We start from the raw sequence: 19648 nt of genomic DNA, 5'->3' as shown, positions 1-19648 counted from the left end.
GAACAAAATTTGAAATCACAGGTCTCCTCCCCATGGGGAAACAGTTGTGGGAAATATTTAATATCACAATAATCACAGGTTTAATGGCCTAGTGATGAACTATGGAGGCCTCTCTAGGACACCTTGCTGCAGTTCCTGTCTGCTCTCTAGTCTCTCTAGAACATTTTTCCATTCTTAACACTGTTAAATTTGATTTTAGTTTACTGTTATAGGACATTTAGGGTAAACTCTAGCATTACCTAACCCACAGCATTTCCTTTAGTCGCAATGTGATATGCTCAGCCCTGACAGGTTTCTTCTCCCCCAGCAGAAAAGAGCTGACTTTCTCTGTGTTGAAATGGCTGTAGGCCTGTGCAGTTCCTATATACATTAACTCTCTGGAAAGATTAATTATTCTATTGCTTTATAATAGCTTCAAAGCTTAAAAAATGCTGTTCTCTTTGTTTTCAGGCAAACCACAGCATAGAAACTGGATTCTGAGGGACATGCAGACTGATTCAAAAACTCCCTCAGGACAGGTCTTCAGGGAGCCAGTATCAAAGGTAAGCAAATGAGTTAAAGCTAAGGATTTTTGCTCCTTATTTAAAAAACTTCAACTCACACATTGCATCAAATACACAAAAAGGAGAGCAGCCATGGAGCAGAGAACCAAGCTGCATAAAAGCACTGGAAGGCATTTTGGTCACACTTTGCTGTAGAACACATATGTTTGAAAAGGGATGGGAAGACTGTTGAGAAAATACAGACTGATGCCAGGATGAAGGAAATGCCAAGTAAAGTAATTAAGCAAATAAATAGGGTTTTGGAGAAGTGTTGAGAGGTGCAGGAAGAGTGTAACACAAGGAGGAAACAGAAACAGATTTCTTCCACCCAAGGGTACAGGTTGTAAGCCTTGCATGAAATGGAAGTTACAATGGGTTTTTCTTAAAGAATATACTTCCACATTCATGGGTCTCTTACCAGAGACTGTTTTAAGAATAGTATTTGGATTGGAGGGGCTGCACATGGAGGACTGAATTACTAAGTAAGCCCTTGCTACCAAACAGGTTTTCAGGGCAACAGCTCCCACCCAGATGGTGTGGGCACTGGGACTCAGAGGGGCAGCACTGAGCAGTGTCTCTGAAGCCAGCTGTCATAACAAATTTTATTCAAAGCTAGATCTAAACTGAGGCATCAACCTAAGCCTTCTTGGAATTTATTCCTGGTTCCTGTATTAGTTATAGAATTTGCCAGAACATTCATGCATTATTAATGAGTTAGACAAAGGAAATGTTTATGTTTGTAGAACTGATTTTTTAATATAAAGCCATTTGTTGTGTTTAAATATACTATTGACATGATCTGCAACATATTAAAAATACCTTAGAAAAAGCAGAAGAAAGAAACGTTTCACACACAGGCACAAACTGGAGAATTAAAACAACATTCTTCAAATTCTATCCTAGAAGAGACAGAAAACAAATTTTTTTTCAAATGAAAATAAACTTGATCAAATTTTCAGAAGGATAAAGTATTATCTTATGGGTGAAAACTCTGTGGTATTTCTATAATGACATTCTTGGTCAACACATCTTAAGTTTTATTTAACATGACTGGTTACTGAGAATGCTCCTAGTTATCTGGTACAGCTAAATTTCAAGAAAATATTCTATATTCTACTGAACATTGTTAAAATACAGCAAAAAATAATTAGATATTTTTGTGAGGGTTAGCATTACCTCACAAGCAGAAGAAAAGAACAAAGTTCTCATTTCTGCTGTATGATAACAACATTTACTCAGCCCACCCAGTGATTTTATACATCAGTGCCCTCAAAAGCCTGGCTTCATAGGTGACTGTGTTTTTCCCACTGTGCATCCCACTCTCTTCCAGGGGCTGCTCAATGACAGCTGGGATGTTTCTTCCATACTGTTCACATTGCTTCAGAAACTGCAGGCACTCCTGAATCGCGCTGTCGCGCAGCATGATCATGTGCTTGGACATGTTCTCCAGCAAGGACAGGAAACACCGCTTAGCGTAGTACCACGTGTCCGTGCTCAGCTTTTTGTTATACGGCTCCAGGCTTTTAATGATCCTTGAAATACCGAAGTCGTAGTTTCCCTTCACACAGTAGAGGGTACCAATGACTAGATTGACAATGCAGAGATGGTAGGTGTTTTTATCAGGGTAATCATAAGACAGCTGCTCTTCTGCCTTCTCAATCTTCCTCATGAGTTCCTCTGCATCCTCATTCTGGCTTGTCAGGATGTAGGAAACGCAGAGGTTTGCCAACACAATGGCACTGACATCGAGAATGTTGTCGTAGTGCTTTTTAACTATTGGCTCATAGAAGCTAATGGCCTCTTTGTACTTGTTCTCCTGCATGAAGAGCACGTGAGCCACATTGAGCTTCCACACGTCGTGTTCCTTGCAGAACTCCACTGATTTGTGGAAGATCTTTTCTACCATTGTGTAGTTCTTCATGTCCCAGTAAATCTTTGCCTGGGCCATCAAGATAGGTATGTATTTATCCAGAGTCTCATCATATTCATTAATTGTCTTTTTTAGAGCTTCATCATCCCAATTTTGCCTAGCTTCCTGTACCTGTTTTGTGAGTTTTCTCAGCTGCTCAGTCATTGTCCCTGCTGAATCATCTAGCTTGTGGAAAGCCTCCTCAGGGGCAGTTTGACAAGTAATAATGGCATCCAAGAAGTTGTACAGATAAGGTGTGAGCAGTTTGTAGGTGAGATGGGCATTCTCTGCCAGCACATCAGCTGCCAAGTCGTAGTATTGATGCTTGCAATAGAGAAGTAGCAAGTTACCAAAAGTTTCTGGCGGGCAGGGGTTCTGCAGGAGAAGAAACTGCAGCTTCCCAAACCCATCCGTGGGATCGTTGTCCATGTTCATGAGTGCTTGGTTGTGCAGCGTGACGGGATCCAGCTCCTCCTCGGCCCTCGGCGGCATATCTGTGAGCGCTTCCTGCGCCGCTCGCACGTTGCGCAGCTGGTACTCGATGGCCGCCTTGAGGTTGAAGGCCTCCACCAGGGCCGTGCGGTGCAGGAGCAGCGTGTTGCCCACGCTGCGGACGTCGATGCCCTCGGTGGTCATGCCCACGTTGAGCTCTGGGTGCTGGTGGATGCCGCGCTTGATGATGTCGGATATGTACTTGAGGGCAGCGTGGTACTGCTTGGCCGCGTAGGAGCACAGCGCCATGTTGTAGGACAGCTCCGGGCAGTACCCCAACACTTGCATGGCGCTGGCAAACTTGCTGCTGGCCTCTTCGTGCCGGCCCTGCCGGTACAGCAGGCAGCCCAGGTTGACCTCGGCATCGGCCCGCTCCGACGGGTCCTCGGCCGTTCCGGAGCCGCCATCAGCAGCGGCGGCGAGCTCCTCCTCCACCAGGCTCTGGGCCGCCGGGAGGTCGCCCTGGGCATAGTGGACAGCGGCCTGGAGGCGCAGGGCCCGGCGGTGGAAGGCGGGGACGTCCAGCAGCGGGCTGGCGACGCGCAGGGCCTCGGAGAAGAGCCCGGCCTTGTAGAGGGCCTGCGCGTGGCACAGGCGGTACGGGAGCAGCTGCGGGTGCAGCGCCACCAGCTGCTCGTAGCACTCGGCCGCCGCCGCGAACTCCTGCAGCTGGTAGTGGCAGTAGCCCAGCAGCGAGAGGCAGCCCCGGGAGCGGCAGCTCTTCTGCAGCCCGCGGTTCAGCAGCGACACCGCCTCCGCGAAGCGCCCGCTGCCGATGAGCCCGTACACCACGGCCGTGTGCTGCCCCTCGGGCACCGGCGCGGCCTCCATGGCCGGCCCCAGCTCTGCCTCGGCGGCGGCGGAAGCGGCGCCATCGCTGCCATGGCAACGGCGCCGCCGGGCGGAAGCGCTCCCGCGGGGCGGGCGCTGCCCCGGGAGCGGCGGCGGTGGCGCGGCCGCGGTGCCCGGGCCTCACCGACCGCCCTGCGCCAGTGGGAGCTGGGGCCGGCACCGAGCCGCGTCCTCCGCGTTTGCCCGCCCTCCTCTGCTCCCCTCCCTGCGCCCGTGTCCCGAGCGCTCACACCGCGTGCTCAGTGCCGGTTCCGAGCTGGCGCAATGAGCTGCAGCCTCCTGAAGTCGCTGCCTGGGCCAGAATGTTTCCCTCATTTCGGGATCTCGTGCAGCCGGGAGGAACAAAGAGTAAAAGGCTCCTGTATTTCTAAACGCTGTGTAATAGTTCCCTTAAGCAGTAAGTGGTGTAAAAGCACGCTCTAAGCTCAACACGTAGCCCAGGGCTGGAAGCCTTGGGCTTTGTCCACATGAAACATCCCCTTTACAGCCCATTAAGATCCCAAGCTGGTTGAGGCTCTTGGATGGCAGGAAGTATGTTTGTACCTTGGTACAGCTTTCCTGCAACTTTCAAAGTAGAAAAATTCCAACTTTTCTTATTCAACAGTGAAATTGTGCTTTGGCAGGACTTCTTTCCCACCATGGCACATACAGACCAGTGATACTCTAGACCACAGACTATAATCTGTGTAATTTCTGTGCATGTGAATAGCTCCCTTAGGGTCACCAGGCAGATCTGGTTTCTGGTCGTTCCAGAGTAATGCCAGGCATATCCAGTGAAGGAGTTTGGTTTGCCCCAGGAATGAGTGCTGCAAGACTGAGTGTCAAAAATCATATCTGGGCTGCTCAGGCTCACATGTTTTCAGGATCTTCTCTTTGTGTGCTTCAGTAATCAATAGATTCAGCTCTGGTTGATCCCAACAAGTTTCAAAGAGAAGTAATAATAATAAAAATAATAAAAAAAGAAAATCATAGTAAGCCATTAAAATTATTTATCTTTTTAAAGACCAGTAAACCCAAGTTGCTAATTTCAAAAGCATGCTTTGAAAGCTGAACCAGGATAGTTTGATGTACTAAGCAAAACAGTAAGAGCAATGGTTTTAAGATAAAAAAAAAAAAGGGAAAAGGATGCAGAAATCTTTTAAGTTACACATTTCGCAAGTATCTGGGATTCAGTTGCCTTAGAACAGACACGTGGTATTTCTGTGCATTTGTCAGCTGCCTCCCATGGGCGTATTCCCCAGAAAACTGTAGGATGCAATGGCCTACATGCTGAAAAATTCATCATTAAATACAAAGTAATCCAAGAAAGAAATGGTAGCAAGCAATATACAGGATGTATTTCTATAGTGGCACATTCCAGCGACAGGAATCTCTGGGGCATCTGATACATCCCACTTCTTTGCTCTATTAGAAGCCATTCACATGATTTTATTGTTTGAAAATTCTTCCTTTGAAAAACACCTTCTTGCTCTACATGTTCTTGCCCATAACGCTCTAGGCATTGAAGTGCCTGTTAGTATGTTTTATGTATCTTTGACATAAACCTGTTTTAAACTTTCACACAATGTACAAATGACTTAACAGAAACTAAAATTGTTTTGATTTTATAAAGGGAAAATAAGTATTTGGCCTGGAGACTGAAACACTCCTGTTTTTCTACTGGAATGAATTAATCTAAATATTACAAATTACATTAGGCACTGCTGGTTGCAGTTTTCAAAAATAATTTGTGAGTACTAGTATTGGCTTTGTTGGTAACTACAGGCACATTATGAGATTGCAGTGCTCTCTAAGAAGGTGCAATTAGCAAGGTCACCAGACCAGAAAAATGCAGCTGCTCTACCAAGGACATCATCTGAAGAAATACCTGAGCTAGAAAGAAACATGCTTGTCTACGCTGTGGTTACAAAACACAACCTTCTGACACACAGCTGACCTTGGCAAGACCCCTGGCCCTGGAATCATAGGGGCTGGCTGAGACAGAGCTGCCTGGGGAGTTCTGTGCCTGCCTGCCACACCAGGCATCCACTTTAAACCTCAGTGAGCTACTGCTGCCTGACCTTGTGCAGCTCTGCTTTGGAGGAGGAGCAAAACCACGTCCTGACAAGCAGAGTCCGCATCTCCATCACGTTGTGAAGCTGTTCTTATTTGTCTGTAGGTCCGGGCTGGGAGGGAATTGTCTGGTTTCACTACTCGACTTATGGCCAAAGACACCTTTTGGGCATCTTGTCCTTGGGAGGTTCTTCTGTCTCAGCCACCAGGGAGCCTCTACCCCAGGTGCTCCTTGCCTTGAACAGTGTTCAGTTTTCTGGTGGGGTCACATTGTCATGTTGCAGGGGAGCACTGTAGTCCAAGGGAGTGCACATACAAGACCTGAGCTCTTCCACCAAAGCCTGTGTGCCCATGTCCCTCTCAGGAGTGAAGCCAAAACTGGGACTGTACCCAGTGGGCATCCTTGTCTCCTTGCTGAGCACGTGAAAGGGGCTTTGGCAACAGAGCAGGAGACAAGCCCACTCTTGTTACTCACCACCAGCTGGTGGGGGGCAGATGCACCTGCAGTTCAGAGGCCTGCTCAAAATCGAGCAGGATTTGAATGTCTAGCTCATTCTGATTAGCCTTTGCAATTGTAGAACATTTATGGTGGGTGTTTTTAAATTATTATTTTATTTGGGTTTCATTTTTTGTGAGGAAAGAGTGATTTTGGTAAGTAGTTTCACAGTTGGGAATCCTAAGTGAAATTACTGTTTGGCCTGAACTACCTTTGAGGATGGGGATGAAGACCTGAGCATTTTCTGGTGACAAAATTAAGGCTGCTGCCTGGCTCTTGTGAGACTTCAAGGTCCGTAGTTCATGGGCCTGGAAACCTGACTGAATTCAGGCAGCAGCTGGCACGAGTCAGTAGGACACCTAGGAAAAAAGGCATTGCCCAAACCAACCTGAAGCACCTCTGGGTGTCCTATGGACAATCCATGTGCCCATCAAATTTTAACACTGGAATTGTAAATGCTAAAAGGCTTCATTCAAGGCCAAATTTCCACTTACAGCTGGGACAAAGAAATGGTGACTTGTCTTTTGCTGATGTGCTGGGCATCTCAAGGGAACGGCCAAGAAGTACTGTCCTGGGTAGCATTGTGTTCTCCACGTGCTCTCTTGATTTGTCCTTGCCTCCTGTGGACCTGTGTTTTATATGCATTCACAGAATTAGGCTGATTTCAGTGTTTTGGTTTTTTTTTATCTCTCCTTGTTCAGCAGGCAGGGAAGCAAGTAAAAGACAGAGAATGAGATTAAATAACCTACACAATCATTTCTCTTGTCCTTATCTCAGAGAGTTTGGCAGAACTGACTGAAATACTGGGAAATTGTTTCCCTATCAGAAATAATGAAAAGCAGATACCATTTCTGATCATCAAGTTTATAAGCAATAGCTAAAAAATGTTTCCAACAATCTTAAAATATAATAGACTTGAAATATGTTTCTTTAATGTACTACATGCTTCCACAAAGAATCATCTTTTTCTCGCTTCCTTTTTTTTTTTTTCCAGTCCTAAGCTAAGTCTTAAAAAAAGAAGATAGGTTTTTGTTTGTTTAGTTGGTTGGTTTTTTTAAAGATTGAGCTATATGACTTTCAGAGATTGAATGCTGTTCTGAGATGCACTGCTGGGCCCCCCAGTTTCAGTAGGGTTGCTTCGTTTTTCCTGAGAACAATTTGATAAGATCAAGCCGTGTGCTCTCATTTTCTTCCTTGTGATGGAGGAACAGAACCATAACATTAGTCAGCAGTTTCTGAATTTTGACCCACAATGGCAAAGATACCAAAAGACAGGAGAAATAGATGGAGGCAATTACAAACAGTCACTTGATTGATGGTTGACATTGTTAGGGCTTCAGCTGTGTGTCAGGCTGTGGTGCTGCCGAGTCCCCATCCATGCCAGTGGGTGTTGCCATGGGCAACAGTGCACTGAAGCCAATAAAAGGAGAGGAAATGAGGGGAGACTCAACCTTCGGGGAGGCCGTAGGGTATGCATTATAAATTATGTCACACTTAGCAGTATGCAATATCAAAATTCAGGAAAGCCGTGTGTACTTGCCAGCAGTACTGTCGGCTCCTAGTAGCTGTTTTTCTATGAAGTACATGTCGTAGGTTTGTATGGCTTGCTGCTTACTAAACTGCTCTGGCTTTATTCAGAGAAGAAAGAAGTGGTAAAAGAACATTTCCATTTGGTGTGTGTACTCACTGCTGTGCAGTTTGCATTTCTGCTCCTTCCCTGCTTCCTCCTGCTAGAGAGTGATGTGGTTCAGTTGTGCACTAACAGATTGGCTCACGATGCTGCTGAATTTCCAGCTATTGTCCTACACACCATTAGAAGCACAGAGCATTTTTGTTTTGTTGTGTTTCTTTTCAAGAAGGGATCAGCAGATTTGTTGTTTCTGTTTGATGTAGTCAGCTTTTCTAAGGCTCTAACAACTCAGTTTCCTTAGAAAGGAGAAAAGCTCTTTTAGCATCTGCTCAGCTGGGCCAGGTTCTGATTTCCATTAAGCTGGTGCCAGTTCAAGGTAATTCCACAGAAGTAAATGGAGTTTGGCACAGGTGTAAAACTAAGCTGAATCCAGCTTTAATTTCTGGTGCCAGACAACCCTATATTTAGAATCCCATTTTTCATGAAATACAAAGGCTTTTTTTTCCCCCTGTGAATGGGCACTCATAAGCACTGCAACATGACTCCTCTTGTGTCTGGTCATACAGCAGAGAAAGCATCCTTACATCACAGATCACAGGTTTGCTGCATTAGTGATCCTGACATTAATGGAAGGAGACCAACTTTCTGGTAATACTAGGGTCATCACAAAGAGACATTTGGTTTTGTGACCTATCATATTTGATTAGATTCACAGGTGTCAACATGTGAGCCTTGACTAGTGCTGTACTACCTGTAGTAATAGCACTTGAAATTGTACTGAAAGAACTGCAAGAGAATAAGGGGTAGTCCAGTGTCATGATATTCTACCTCTCCACCATTTCAAAATACTAATTTCTACTGGAAATTATACTGGAAAGGCTTATCCATGTTCTGCTTTCCAATGTAATATAAACCTGCAGCACAAAGCAACAGATTTCCTTTTCTATTTGTATTCTATTTAAAAAAAAAAAAAAATTAATATTTTCCTTAGGCGACACTATAATTTAAAAAAATGAATGTGTTATAAGAGCATTTTTTAAAAGAAAAAACCCAGTCTAAAATTACCATGCAATATTTTGCCTTTATGCAAACTTCTTGCTGAGAAATTTGCTGCAGTGTTAATATGAATTTCTCAGGGAAGAAGGGACAGCTTGGTGTTTTTAAAGATAATAAAGTTTGTTTTTAAATGTAGCAAAGGTAGGCAATTCTAAAGGCCCTGATCAATCACTAAGAAGCTTTGTTGTAAAAAAATACTTCTTCAGAATACAAAGCAGGCTTTTCAGAACATTCAGGCATAAAAGAGGAGGGAGAGTAAGAGAGGAGCATCACAAAAGCAGGCATAATTGATTCATAACATGTACTGAAGAGATGCAAAACAACAATGTAATTACACACTATTCTGTTTTCTGCAGCTCCTTGCATATGAATTGGCCAGCTTGCATCCCAGTCCTGCTCTGTATTATTAATTTTATTAAGCTGCGAGTTCTTATATTTCAGTCTGTTGTCAGCTTTACAGATCTTTACAGCAGCAGTTGAAATGTAGTGGAGCTGAATGAACGCTTCTTCTGTTCAGTGTTCCGTGTCGCTCCAGATACCAGCGCAGTCCCACTGCGGCCTTCCGCTCAGTCCCACTAAGCCTTCCAGGAAAAGCAAACTGTGCTGCCATCAAGATAATATCCCATCAATTAGGCATGTCTGGGAAAGCGTGTCTTAAAAAATGGGGGGTCTAAGCTTATGAAAACCTTTCAGACAGCTCTTATTGTAAAGTGACACTGATATTTGCAGGCTTAATTTATGTCTTTGAGAGATGTGGTGAAGCTAGAGGAAAAGGAGGACAAGGATGCCGCCTGAGAAGGAAGTCTTTTTTGGTGCAGCTCTTCCCATTTACCTCTATTTACTGCCACAGAGTCCAGCATAGGCTTCAGTTTCACATTCAGCTTCACTAGACACTGGAAGAAGATTAAAAAGAGGATAAGAGAAAAATACTGACAGTATATCCACTCCTTTTAAGGACAGTCCATGGCATAACAGGGGAGAAAAAAAGAGTTTAATCTGCATTATGCCTGTACCCTCCTCATTCCCATCTGTAAATACCTGTGGAGGTAAATTTATTGTCCCCATTGAGTTCTCTTTATCTATCTGACTCGTTTTATGTAAGTCTTTAGGCCACCAAAATGTAGAAAAAGGCACACAAAACGGCAGAGATGCTGCTCAACTTCTTTAGCTTTCTTGCAATCCTCAAAGATAGTCCTTTTGAGGGATCCCCAAGTGCCTGAGGCTACCAGCTGTGGCATCTATGAGCAGGAAGGTCCACTGGCTGGATGACAAGCTGGACAAAGCTGAAATAATCTCAGTGGAGATTATTTCATTATTAATAATCCTAATGCTAGATTCTTTTTTCCTATAGATGACTAAACCACAACAGTACTATTCTTTCCCAAGCTGGCAGAAAAAAACAATTAGTGTGCGCTCAAATTACAGAAATATTAATGAGTTTTCTTTGAGTTACGCTGAAATCACCTCTTCTCTACATATCCAGTCCAAAGGTCACAGAGGTCAGTAGAATTTTTATTCTAGTTTCTTCTGGCTTTGAATACATCCCCGAATTATGGAAATACTGCATACCTTTGCTACAGGTTTATTTTAACTTCCCATTTAATATGACCTGCTTATGTGCCAAGACCACAAGTGCTTCACTTGGTTTTGTGTCTATATTAAAGAGAGACAGAAATTAACAGCAGCACTGGATGAGATGTCAGGAAAGGGTTAACCATTTGCCTCTCAAGTGGTCATGTAGTGTGTCCTCTCAGGACAGAGGCATGTTCTATTGCAGCTTTTCTGATTATCAAGCAGTGGCTTTTGCTGAGAGCTGGGCAGCATGCTTTCTCCTATAGCATGGAAACTATGTATTTGTCATTGGAAAGAAAGGATTGGTGCCAGATTAAAAACCAAAAAGGACAAAGAAGACAGCGAAAGGTGCTCTTCTGAAAATGCAGAAAATTATAAGAAAATGAAAGGAAAGGGGAAACAGGTTCCTTTGCAGTTGATCAGTTTTTGCTTTAAATAGCAGGGTTAACAGCAACTGCTTTAAATGGTCCCCAGAGCCCAGACAACACTAAAGAACTGGGGTTTTTTTATAGCTAGCTTGCAAGCCATGGGAGCTTGGCTTGAAGTAAGTCTTGGTAGATTTTTAATTGAGCTATTATATGATAATTAAGGGTTAATGGCCTGATTTTAAGACATGCTGAAAACTTGCAATTTCCTACTTTGGTAGGAAATATGAATGCTCAGCACTTAGGAAAAATCACATCATGAGGAAGAAGTTGGAACTTTAATAAAATCCACTTCAAAATTATTTCCTTAGAATATGGCCCAGACTGGGCAGATAATTTTGCAGTCTTGGGCCTGGGGTAAGAGGCAGGGTTCACTGCAGTCTCTACCCCCTAGAGCATTGCTTGCTGCTGATGGTCATTCATTTTATAGAATGGATAAGGATTTTTAACCTTCCCATCACCATGCCTCACAACTCTGCATTTATATATCTTTATTTCAGACTGTTGTGTATTCCTTAAACCTGATTTGGCAGAGTCTAAAACAGAAGGGCAGTAATGCATTATATACAGCTGAAAGTATCTGAAAAGCTCATTGCCATTACCATTAGCACCTGCATTACCACTGCCAGCTCAGTATCTAGAGAGAGCACATGTGATACTCAGCCCTTGACAGTAACATATCAGATCCTTCATAAAGTTTTTGTGAAGTATTTTTCCAATATACACCTTCAATTTTAAAAAAACCCAAATAAATAAATAATAAGAAATATATGTAAAGAAACAGCCTGATGGTTAAATTACTGTTTAAAAATCAGTATACTTCAAACCTCTCTAAGCCCTAAGATGTTCTGCACTCTCATCCTGTCAGCCCCAGGATCTGTAAGTACAAAATGCAGTACAGGCTGTTCCTGCATATATATGTATATATAAATATAAATACACACACATATATAATATATATTCTCTTTCTCTCTCTCTCCATATATAGTATATGTAGTATATACACTATATATATATACACTATACCCAGGAACCTAGAGCAGCTACAGGCAGCATAGAGAAGATGGAGCTCACTGGGACTGCGGACTCTGCCTCAGTGTGGCTGTGCAGCTCTTTACCATGTCTGCGTCCTTTCTGTAACCTTGCTTTTTTGCCAAGACTGACCACAAGACTGTGATGTTTTCCAGCCTAGTGCCAGGGAGCAATTGCAGAGGTCTGGGCATGATCTCCTGCTGTGCCTGTCCCTCCAGGCCTTGGCATCTGCCATGGCTTATGGCAGGAGACAGCTCTGTCACGTACTGTGCCAGGATGCCTGCGAGTGCTCGAGGTGCTTACAGAAATCAGCTTTGCATTGACTAGAGCAGGGACCAGGAGCCCAAGTAGGCTGGGAATAGATTCAGGAAGCACCCCCACAGTTCTGTGGTAATCACTGTTATCCTATGAGCTATAAACATAGTTTAAATCTGTAAGTAAATACACATATATTTCTTTGAAATATAGATCTAAGCTGACATTAGAGTCTAATAACCCAGGTGCAACAGAGACTACCAGGTAAATAACAAGAATGGTTAACTACTAACAATAACTTTGATGAAATAAATTATAAGGAGTATTTAAGAAAGAATAAACCATGTCTTTGATATTAATTTTTACCATAGCACCAGCAATTAATTCAATGGAATAAGTATAAAATATACAGTGTAATTTTAAGAAACTTTATTTTGTTACACATGAATTTAGATTAGTGATACTTGACAGTGCAGATTTTGCACTTGGTCTATAAAATGTCTTTATTCAGACATTGATTTGATGTTTGAACCACTGCTTCTGTATTTAGTATCCTTTCACTTTGGGACTTTTTCATTCTGATCTAGTCTTTTAATTAAACTGACTACTATAATTCCTATGGAAATTAGCTTTTATTTTATTTTTTCAGCTACCAAAGCATTTCAGTAGGGCTTCTCTGATACAAAGTGCACAAATTGGATTTTATTTCTTCTTGAGATGTAATTAAAAACTCATTTGATTACTATATATCTGGCCCTGTTTTAATTATTAAACTCCAGTAATCAATTTGCTTTTATGAAGCTTCTGGGAAATTATCTCAAAAGCAACACATTTCTCTGCCTTCTGGCAGGGTCTGGACCATTTACTGAATTACATTCATTGCACCTGTTCCTGATCCGGATTAAACCACCAATTTATTCCCAAAGCTCTTTAGGTTTATTTGGCTGTAGCCTTGTCAGGGTTTTCCACCTCCTGGCTGCAGTTTTTGCTTTCTATTTTACTGCATGAGAACCCCTTGATGTACTGCTCCTCCATGCTACTATTTTTGATGATGCCTCTTACAAACAGCTTTGTTCATGATCTGTCTAATTTGGTATCTAGGTTCTTAATGCCTGATTTATTACTTGCCTTCCCAGGAAAAGGCTTGGTCTCCACCAGCTGTGTGACATGGGATACCACCACATGAACTCAGTAGCTGCAGAAATGCCCTGTTCCTCATCCCTGCTGGGTGCTGCGGGCAGGCTGGCTCCAGAGGGAGCCCTGCCTGGGGGAGTTCCTGTCTCCCGAGGCCTGGGACCTCAGTGCCCACCTGCAGTCCTTCCACTGCAGTGCAGCTGCCTTGCTGCACGGCAATTGGCACAGGATTGGTGACCTTTCCCATTCTAGCCCCTGTGCTGTAAAAGCTGTTCTTAGTCGCAGAGTGGTAAAGCGTAGGGGAGGCACTGCCTGCTCCAGCATTAGGAAAAGCCAGAGAGGTTTGCAGTTCCCTTCTGCATCCATGTGTTACCTCAGGTGTGTGACTAAGCTGTTTGTCAGAAAGTTACTGTATAGCAGTGTCTTAGCACCTTCAATTATTTAGATGTCTTTTGGGACTGTGTACTACTCTGCCCACAGCATTCTTTCCCAAAGTATAGCTCAGCTTACCTATAAACTGCTCAGCACAAGAAAATGTTAACGGCACTTCAGCACTACATTGTGTGCACCTGGGAGAGGGGCAGGGCTGCCTGAAGGGGGAGCACGAAATGGGGAAGAGCATAAGATACTCAGAGGAATTATTTATGGGAGGAGGTAAAGAGGGCAGAGTGGTTTTGGTTTTTCTTTTCTTTCCTTCCTTGTGTATAGAGATGTATATTTTGGTTGATAAAGCATACAGAATGCAGAAACAGTAGCAGGAGAAACAAACCCCTTCAGGGAGAGAATGATGGGGAGTAGTGGAGACATTTGTGTGTTCCTCTGGGTACCAACTTCCTGGGTTGGAGTGTGGGGGGAAGAAGACTTCATCTGCTACATCATCTTCATCTCTGGGGAGGGACATTAGTGAAACTGCCTAGATTCAGCACAGATGTGGTCAGAGGCTAAACTTATTGCTAAAGAAAATACAAAATTGTGTTGTATTTTAGGACTAGTACCAAATCTCTTTAAAGAGGAGCACAACCTGTCCTAACTTACAAACACTGCATCGTGACTTTTCTTTTTGCCCCCTCCCTCCTAGAGAGTCTCATCCAAATATTGACCAATTCTGACCTTGCTTAACTTACGAGCTTTGACAAGATTACAGCTCATGAAAGTATGGTTGCGGGGCTAATATTTGTAAAGTGCGTTTATGGAATAAGACCATATAAATTCATTTTTATGACTGAGCACATATAAAAAAGTTATAGGTCTCAGTGTTCACTCTACTTTGGAACCCAGTGGTTTCTAATGAATCACTTTTATTATGTAGGCAGTTTCTTAGTTGGAAGGGAGGACCAGTGACCGAGAAGCCATGGGGATAAATTCAGACTCGGTGTAAGCATATGAAGCATTGTTGAAGTCAAGAGAGTCATGACCAGTTACAGCAAAGCTGAATTGGACTCCTGAGTTTTGCTGAAGTGGCTTTCACATGAGAATACATAGGCCAAAGGTGAGCCATCTATCTGAAAGTCCTTGAACTTCAGATTGGTTCAGATAAAAGGGAACCTGTGCTGCAATCATCCACAGATTTTATCTTCATAATACAAATACTTTGTGGAAGTTGTTTAGAAAACCCCAAAGTATTTCTGAATGTATGTCCATATACTAAACCCAAAAACATTGCTAGAATTCTGCCTTCCATAGTAGAATACAGAAGATAATGTGATAAAGAGAAGATGTAGGGATTAACTTCTATGAACCCTTGACTGTGTGTGTATATGAATTAATTATTTGCCCTACTGATTCAGGACTGTATTTAATCATTATGTTCTTCAAAAAAATACAGTATTTGTGAGGGGGTTGAGTTAATGAAAAAAACATTATTGCAATCTCCTTGTGGTTGAAGGGGACTTTGTTTATTCCTTTTAGGGCTTAATGAGGAAGGGTCCAGGTCATCACATACATAATGCATTAGTGGATTACTTTTTCAGTTGTGTCAGGGAATTTTTTTTCTGATGCTTAAAAATGTAATTAGAAGAAATGAATATATTACTAATTTCTCTTGTAGAAAACAGGACTTTCTTTTAGCTTCTCTCTAAAAATTGTTAGTGGATGGAAGCCAGTTGTGACTGGAAAGTGATCTAATATATGCACAAGTGTTCTGCTCTTCCACTGTGAATTAATGTTAAGCTTCTTTTTGGTGATGGTACACTGGCAAGAATAATACTGTACTCCTTTGGAAGTAAACTGCAGATGGATATTATAAATTAAGATTAACCATTGGTAAAATATGCTGGGTATTTCAGGGAGGAAAGTATGTACAGAGCTCCTAGTACCAAAATGTGCTCCGACCAATATCACACACGTTATGCTGTCAAAGGAAAAGTGATTCTCAAGGAATGGGACAACTGAAGTAGCTCTGTTGATGTATTGCTACAGTTGCAAAGGATTCATCTGTTGTTCATTACAATTTCATGAAATCAAGGGTTTGCTCGGAAGAGTTATTATTTCATAAACAACTTCTTATTTAGCTCTGCTGTTTATGGTTTTGATTCTACATCTGGAGCACGCCAGAGACAGAATGTTTCTAACTCCTTTCCTTTCAACATTTTAACCAAGTAGCTGATCAATGTCTTCTGCCTTGCTATTAAATGGATTTTGAAAAATTCTTCAAATCATATCAGTCTCATATGCCGATTTAATTCTTTGAATTTACCCTCAGCTGGGAATTCTTCAGGCAACTGTGATTCTGTTGTGTTAAACACTTACTTGAAGTGTTTCATCCATCATCATTTCTAGTCCTTTTCTGATGCAATGTAGTTTGTGCTTTGTCTTTCTTGAAAACTGAATGGCTGTTAAATTATCCATTCATCTTCTTTCAGATTTGCTGTACAATTTGAGTTCCCTCTATTGGCTGTCTCTTCTACCTTATTTGCCAACTTTTCAGTCTACTTCCTCAGATCTTTATATACGTTTCCATATATGACTGCCATGTCCTTCACAACACATTGGGCAGATCATTCTAAGTAAAACAGCAACAAAGATTATAATATTATTAATATTTCCATTTTTCTCACAGATTAAGGTGAATGACTTTAGTGAAGCTTCGCTTCACTGAAGTCAATGGGAAATGTTTGTTTTTCTGTCTTTTCCCAAATACCTTTGTTGTAAAAAAGATGTTCATGATAGTCACAGACAAAAAAATCTTTGCTCTGAAACCACCAAAACTAAGCTTTTCCATATTATACTGTGAGATAGTGACTGACTTAAATGGAGATTGCAAATAAAATTTGTTTTTCTTTCTTGTATAGCTCTTCTTAACCTTTTCTATTTGCAAGGAAGTAGCAGGCAAAAGCTTCTCAGATTAAGGACAATAGGTAAGAACAGTTATTTGGTAAAGCTCATTCTATTACCGAAAGTTTTAATACAGGGATAATATCTGAGTTTTCTGCAAGTTCCATAGAATTAATTCTGGATGGCCTCATATAGATTCATCATTACTAGACAAGAAATAAAGCAAGGAAAGTGCTGAACCTACTTAAGTTCCTACGTCAAGGCTACAGAGAGATCCTTCTACTGTGCCGAAAATCTCCTTTTTCTCTGGGCCAAACCCTTATTCCTAACATAATCCTCAGCTACAAACTTCCCCCCAGCACTGACATTTGGCCTGATTAAGTTTCGTCTGAAGCAAATTTCTTACAAACACAGCAGAATATGTTGCACCTGCTCTTCCTCGGATAATATTACCCACTGGATTTCAACAGGGAGGGAGACTAATTTGATCTGCCAACATCTGTTTGATCTGCCTCAGTCCCTGGTATCACAAACTGCATCCCAGGCTGATGTGCCTTTCTAATCCTTGTCAGCCAGGTGCTCTCAGGAAGCATAAATCCTTTATCTCCCACTCTCTGTGTCGAAATCAAATGTCAGAAATAAGCCCTGCCAAAAGTGTGCGTCTTTATGGTATTCTTTAGATCTATTGAAAGTTATCTTCCTTGTCCTTCAACATGCTACAAAGGAAAAGCTGGCTTCAATGAGCATCACACAGAGCTGATCAAATTAAAACACTTGACAACTTATGAACATGTTTCATGGACTCTCTGTATAGGTGCATGATGAACAGCTAGTGAGTTCTCTGCCCCCGGAGTCGTTGCTAACTTAAAATATAAGAGCAACGCCCTGACTTTTGTATCAACAATCCCACGTATCAGTGACTGGTGGAAAACCATTTCCAAAATGTTCATACATATAAGTCTTCTTGGTTAAAAAATGTTAGAAGATTTTTTTAATTGTATAGACAGAACAGAAACAACTGAAGGAAGAAGTCATTGTGTTGTCTGCATCCAGTGACTCTTGCCTGGGTAACGACTGAGCCATGCCATACAGTCCATTCTGGACAGGCAGGGCTTCTCAGAGGAGTGGTACAAACCCTAAATTTCTTACACAGGATTTCATCATGCAAAATTGTCATTGAGGGACAGAGGGAAAGGGATATAAGTGGTAACTGAGGAAGGGCTGCATCAGGATATAGCAGTGTAAGCATGATTATTGAAGAACACCTTTTTAATGTTTTCTGCAAAGGAGAATTAATCTGCTGTCTAATAATTTCAAGTAGAGTGTACACCTTTGGGAAAAAAAAATCAGTGTGTGTATGTACTTCCAATTCAAGTGTCAAAGTCAACTCTTGAGCCAGAGAAGTTAAAACACAGAAAGTCATGACTGTTAAGATATCTGTGTATTTTTTCTGTGCTTTGTAGGCTCTACCATTTATGCCATCCTGTGCATTTAATCTAAGTTTACAAGCAGAATAGATGCTTTTGCAGCTACATTATCATAGACAACAAATAGATTTAATTACATGGCCAGACATTATCTCCTTTAGGAAGGCAGGCATATCAGAGCTCTTGGAGTTGCAGACAGTTCAATTACATTTGTTTCTAAGTCCTTCAAACAGTGTGATAAAGAAGGAATCTGTCCCTCCACATTCCATTTGAAACATTTAAAGTACTGGCTAGGCTGAATGTTTCTACTCTTCCCAGGTTCCCCCTAGAATCCTGGATGGAGTAATGCAAATTCAATTCTGTAGATTCTATTATATGCTTGAAGTTCTCAATACCCCAGAAAATCTTGAATAGCTCTAAAAATAGCACTAAAATGGAGCAGTTCAAGGGAGCACCAAGGTAGAGGTGAGCAGGGCAATCTCAGGCACGCATAAGTTGTAAAAGCCATGAGCTGCTTTATCTTCCACAAAGACATCTCCCTTAAATTTAAATAGCTGCTGTCATTGTCACTGACTACCTGACTATGTATTTATCTGCCCAGAAGCAGAGTGCATGGCCTTTGGCCCTGCTATTCATAGCGTTACTGTCTCTGCCTAACAATGCCCTGAACAGAGCTGGATTTCTGTTAGCATCTTTTGTTTGATGTGAATCGCTGAAGCTTTGATGTTGTTTGTGAGAAATATAATGATTTAAAAGAATCTTCACTCTCCCGCTCTGTGTGCTCCCTACAGAGAAATCTAATCTGAGTTAGGAAAAAATCTGTGACTGATCCTGTTTTAGGAAGAAACAAATGAAAGAGTCCAGAAGAGAAATCTGTTAGTGTTGAAACTCTTAGCATCTCTTTACTGGAGGGTCAGAGGGGTGATTTGTCTTAATGATCAAAATTCTGTTTCCTGTTACACAAACATTTATAAATAGGTGCAGAATACATTCTCTGTGTGAACACAGCTGTCAGCAAAGCCATAATGTTTTATTTTCAGTGGGATGCTTCAAATTTTCTGCTTTACTTGTATGTACTTCCTCTTTGTAGAATATTCTAACAAAACAAGGGATTATTTTATACTGAAGCTAGTAAGTATTAGTGGGTTTGAAATACTCTACAGTTTCAAAAAAGTGCATTTTTCTTTACAAATTATTCTAATAAGCTTGTTTCTCATCTCTACTGATAAATGCTTTCCTTACTATCAGTTTTGAATGAAGAGCAAATGTAATGTAGTAAAGTGTAACTAATGCCCCTAAAATCTGAAATTCAGTGTAAATGGACTGCTGTTCTGCTACTCAAGGCAAAATTTCCACTGTTACATAAAAATACTCTGATATGGGATCACTACAGTAACAAAAAAAGTAAATAATAAAATTATAATATCCTAAGTGTAATAAAATGCAATGAACAAAAAAATGGGATGCTTTTATCTTCCCAGACCTTTGATCCATAGTATGA

The 19648-nt window shown here is 41.8% G+C and overlaps 2 protein-coding genes across 2 annotated transcripts in view; both read right to left on the bottom strand.

Annotated features, from left to right (window-relative positions):
* Window positions 1–1272: 1272 nt before the first annotated feature.
* On the bottom strand, window positions 1273–3806 carry LOC120497654 (tetratricopeptide repeat protein 30B-like). Its single transcript, XM_039699409.1, has one exon. It carries the CDS (start codon window positions 3772–3774, stop codon window positions 1774–1776), a length of 2001 nt encoding a protein of 666 aa, XP_039555343.1. The 5' UTR covers window positions 3775–3806; the 3' UTR covers window positions 1273–1773.
* A 3323-nt stretch (window positions 3807–7129) lies between these two features.
* PDE11A (phosphodiesterase 11A) overlaps window positions 7130–19648 on the bottom strand; it is a 107870-nt gene continuing 95351 nt past the window's right edge. The window contains exon 20 of the mRNA XM_039699397.1: window positions 7130–9922. Coding sequence (XP_039555331.1) covers window positions 9761–9922 — 162 coding nt within the window. The 3' untranslated portion in view covers window positions 7130–9760. The remainder of the gene's footprint in view (window positions 9923–19648) is intronic.

This window comes from Passer montanus, unplaced genomic scaffold (genome assembly GCF_014805655.1).
Source record: "Passer montanus isolate IOZ18808 unplaced genomic scaffold, ASM1480565v1 scaffold1, whole genome shotgun sequence".
NCBI classification, from domain to species: Eukaryota; Metazoa; Chordata; class Aves; order Passeriformes; family Passeridae; genus Passer; species Passer montanus.
This window is presented reverse-complemented; position numbering and strand designations above follow the sequence as displayed.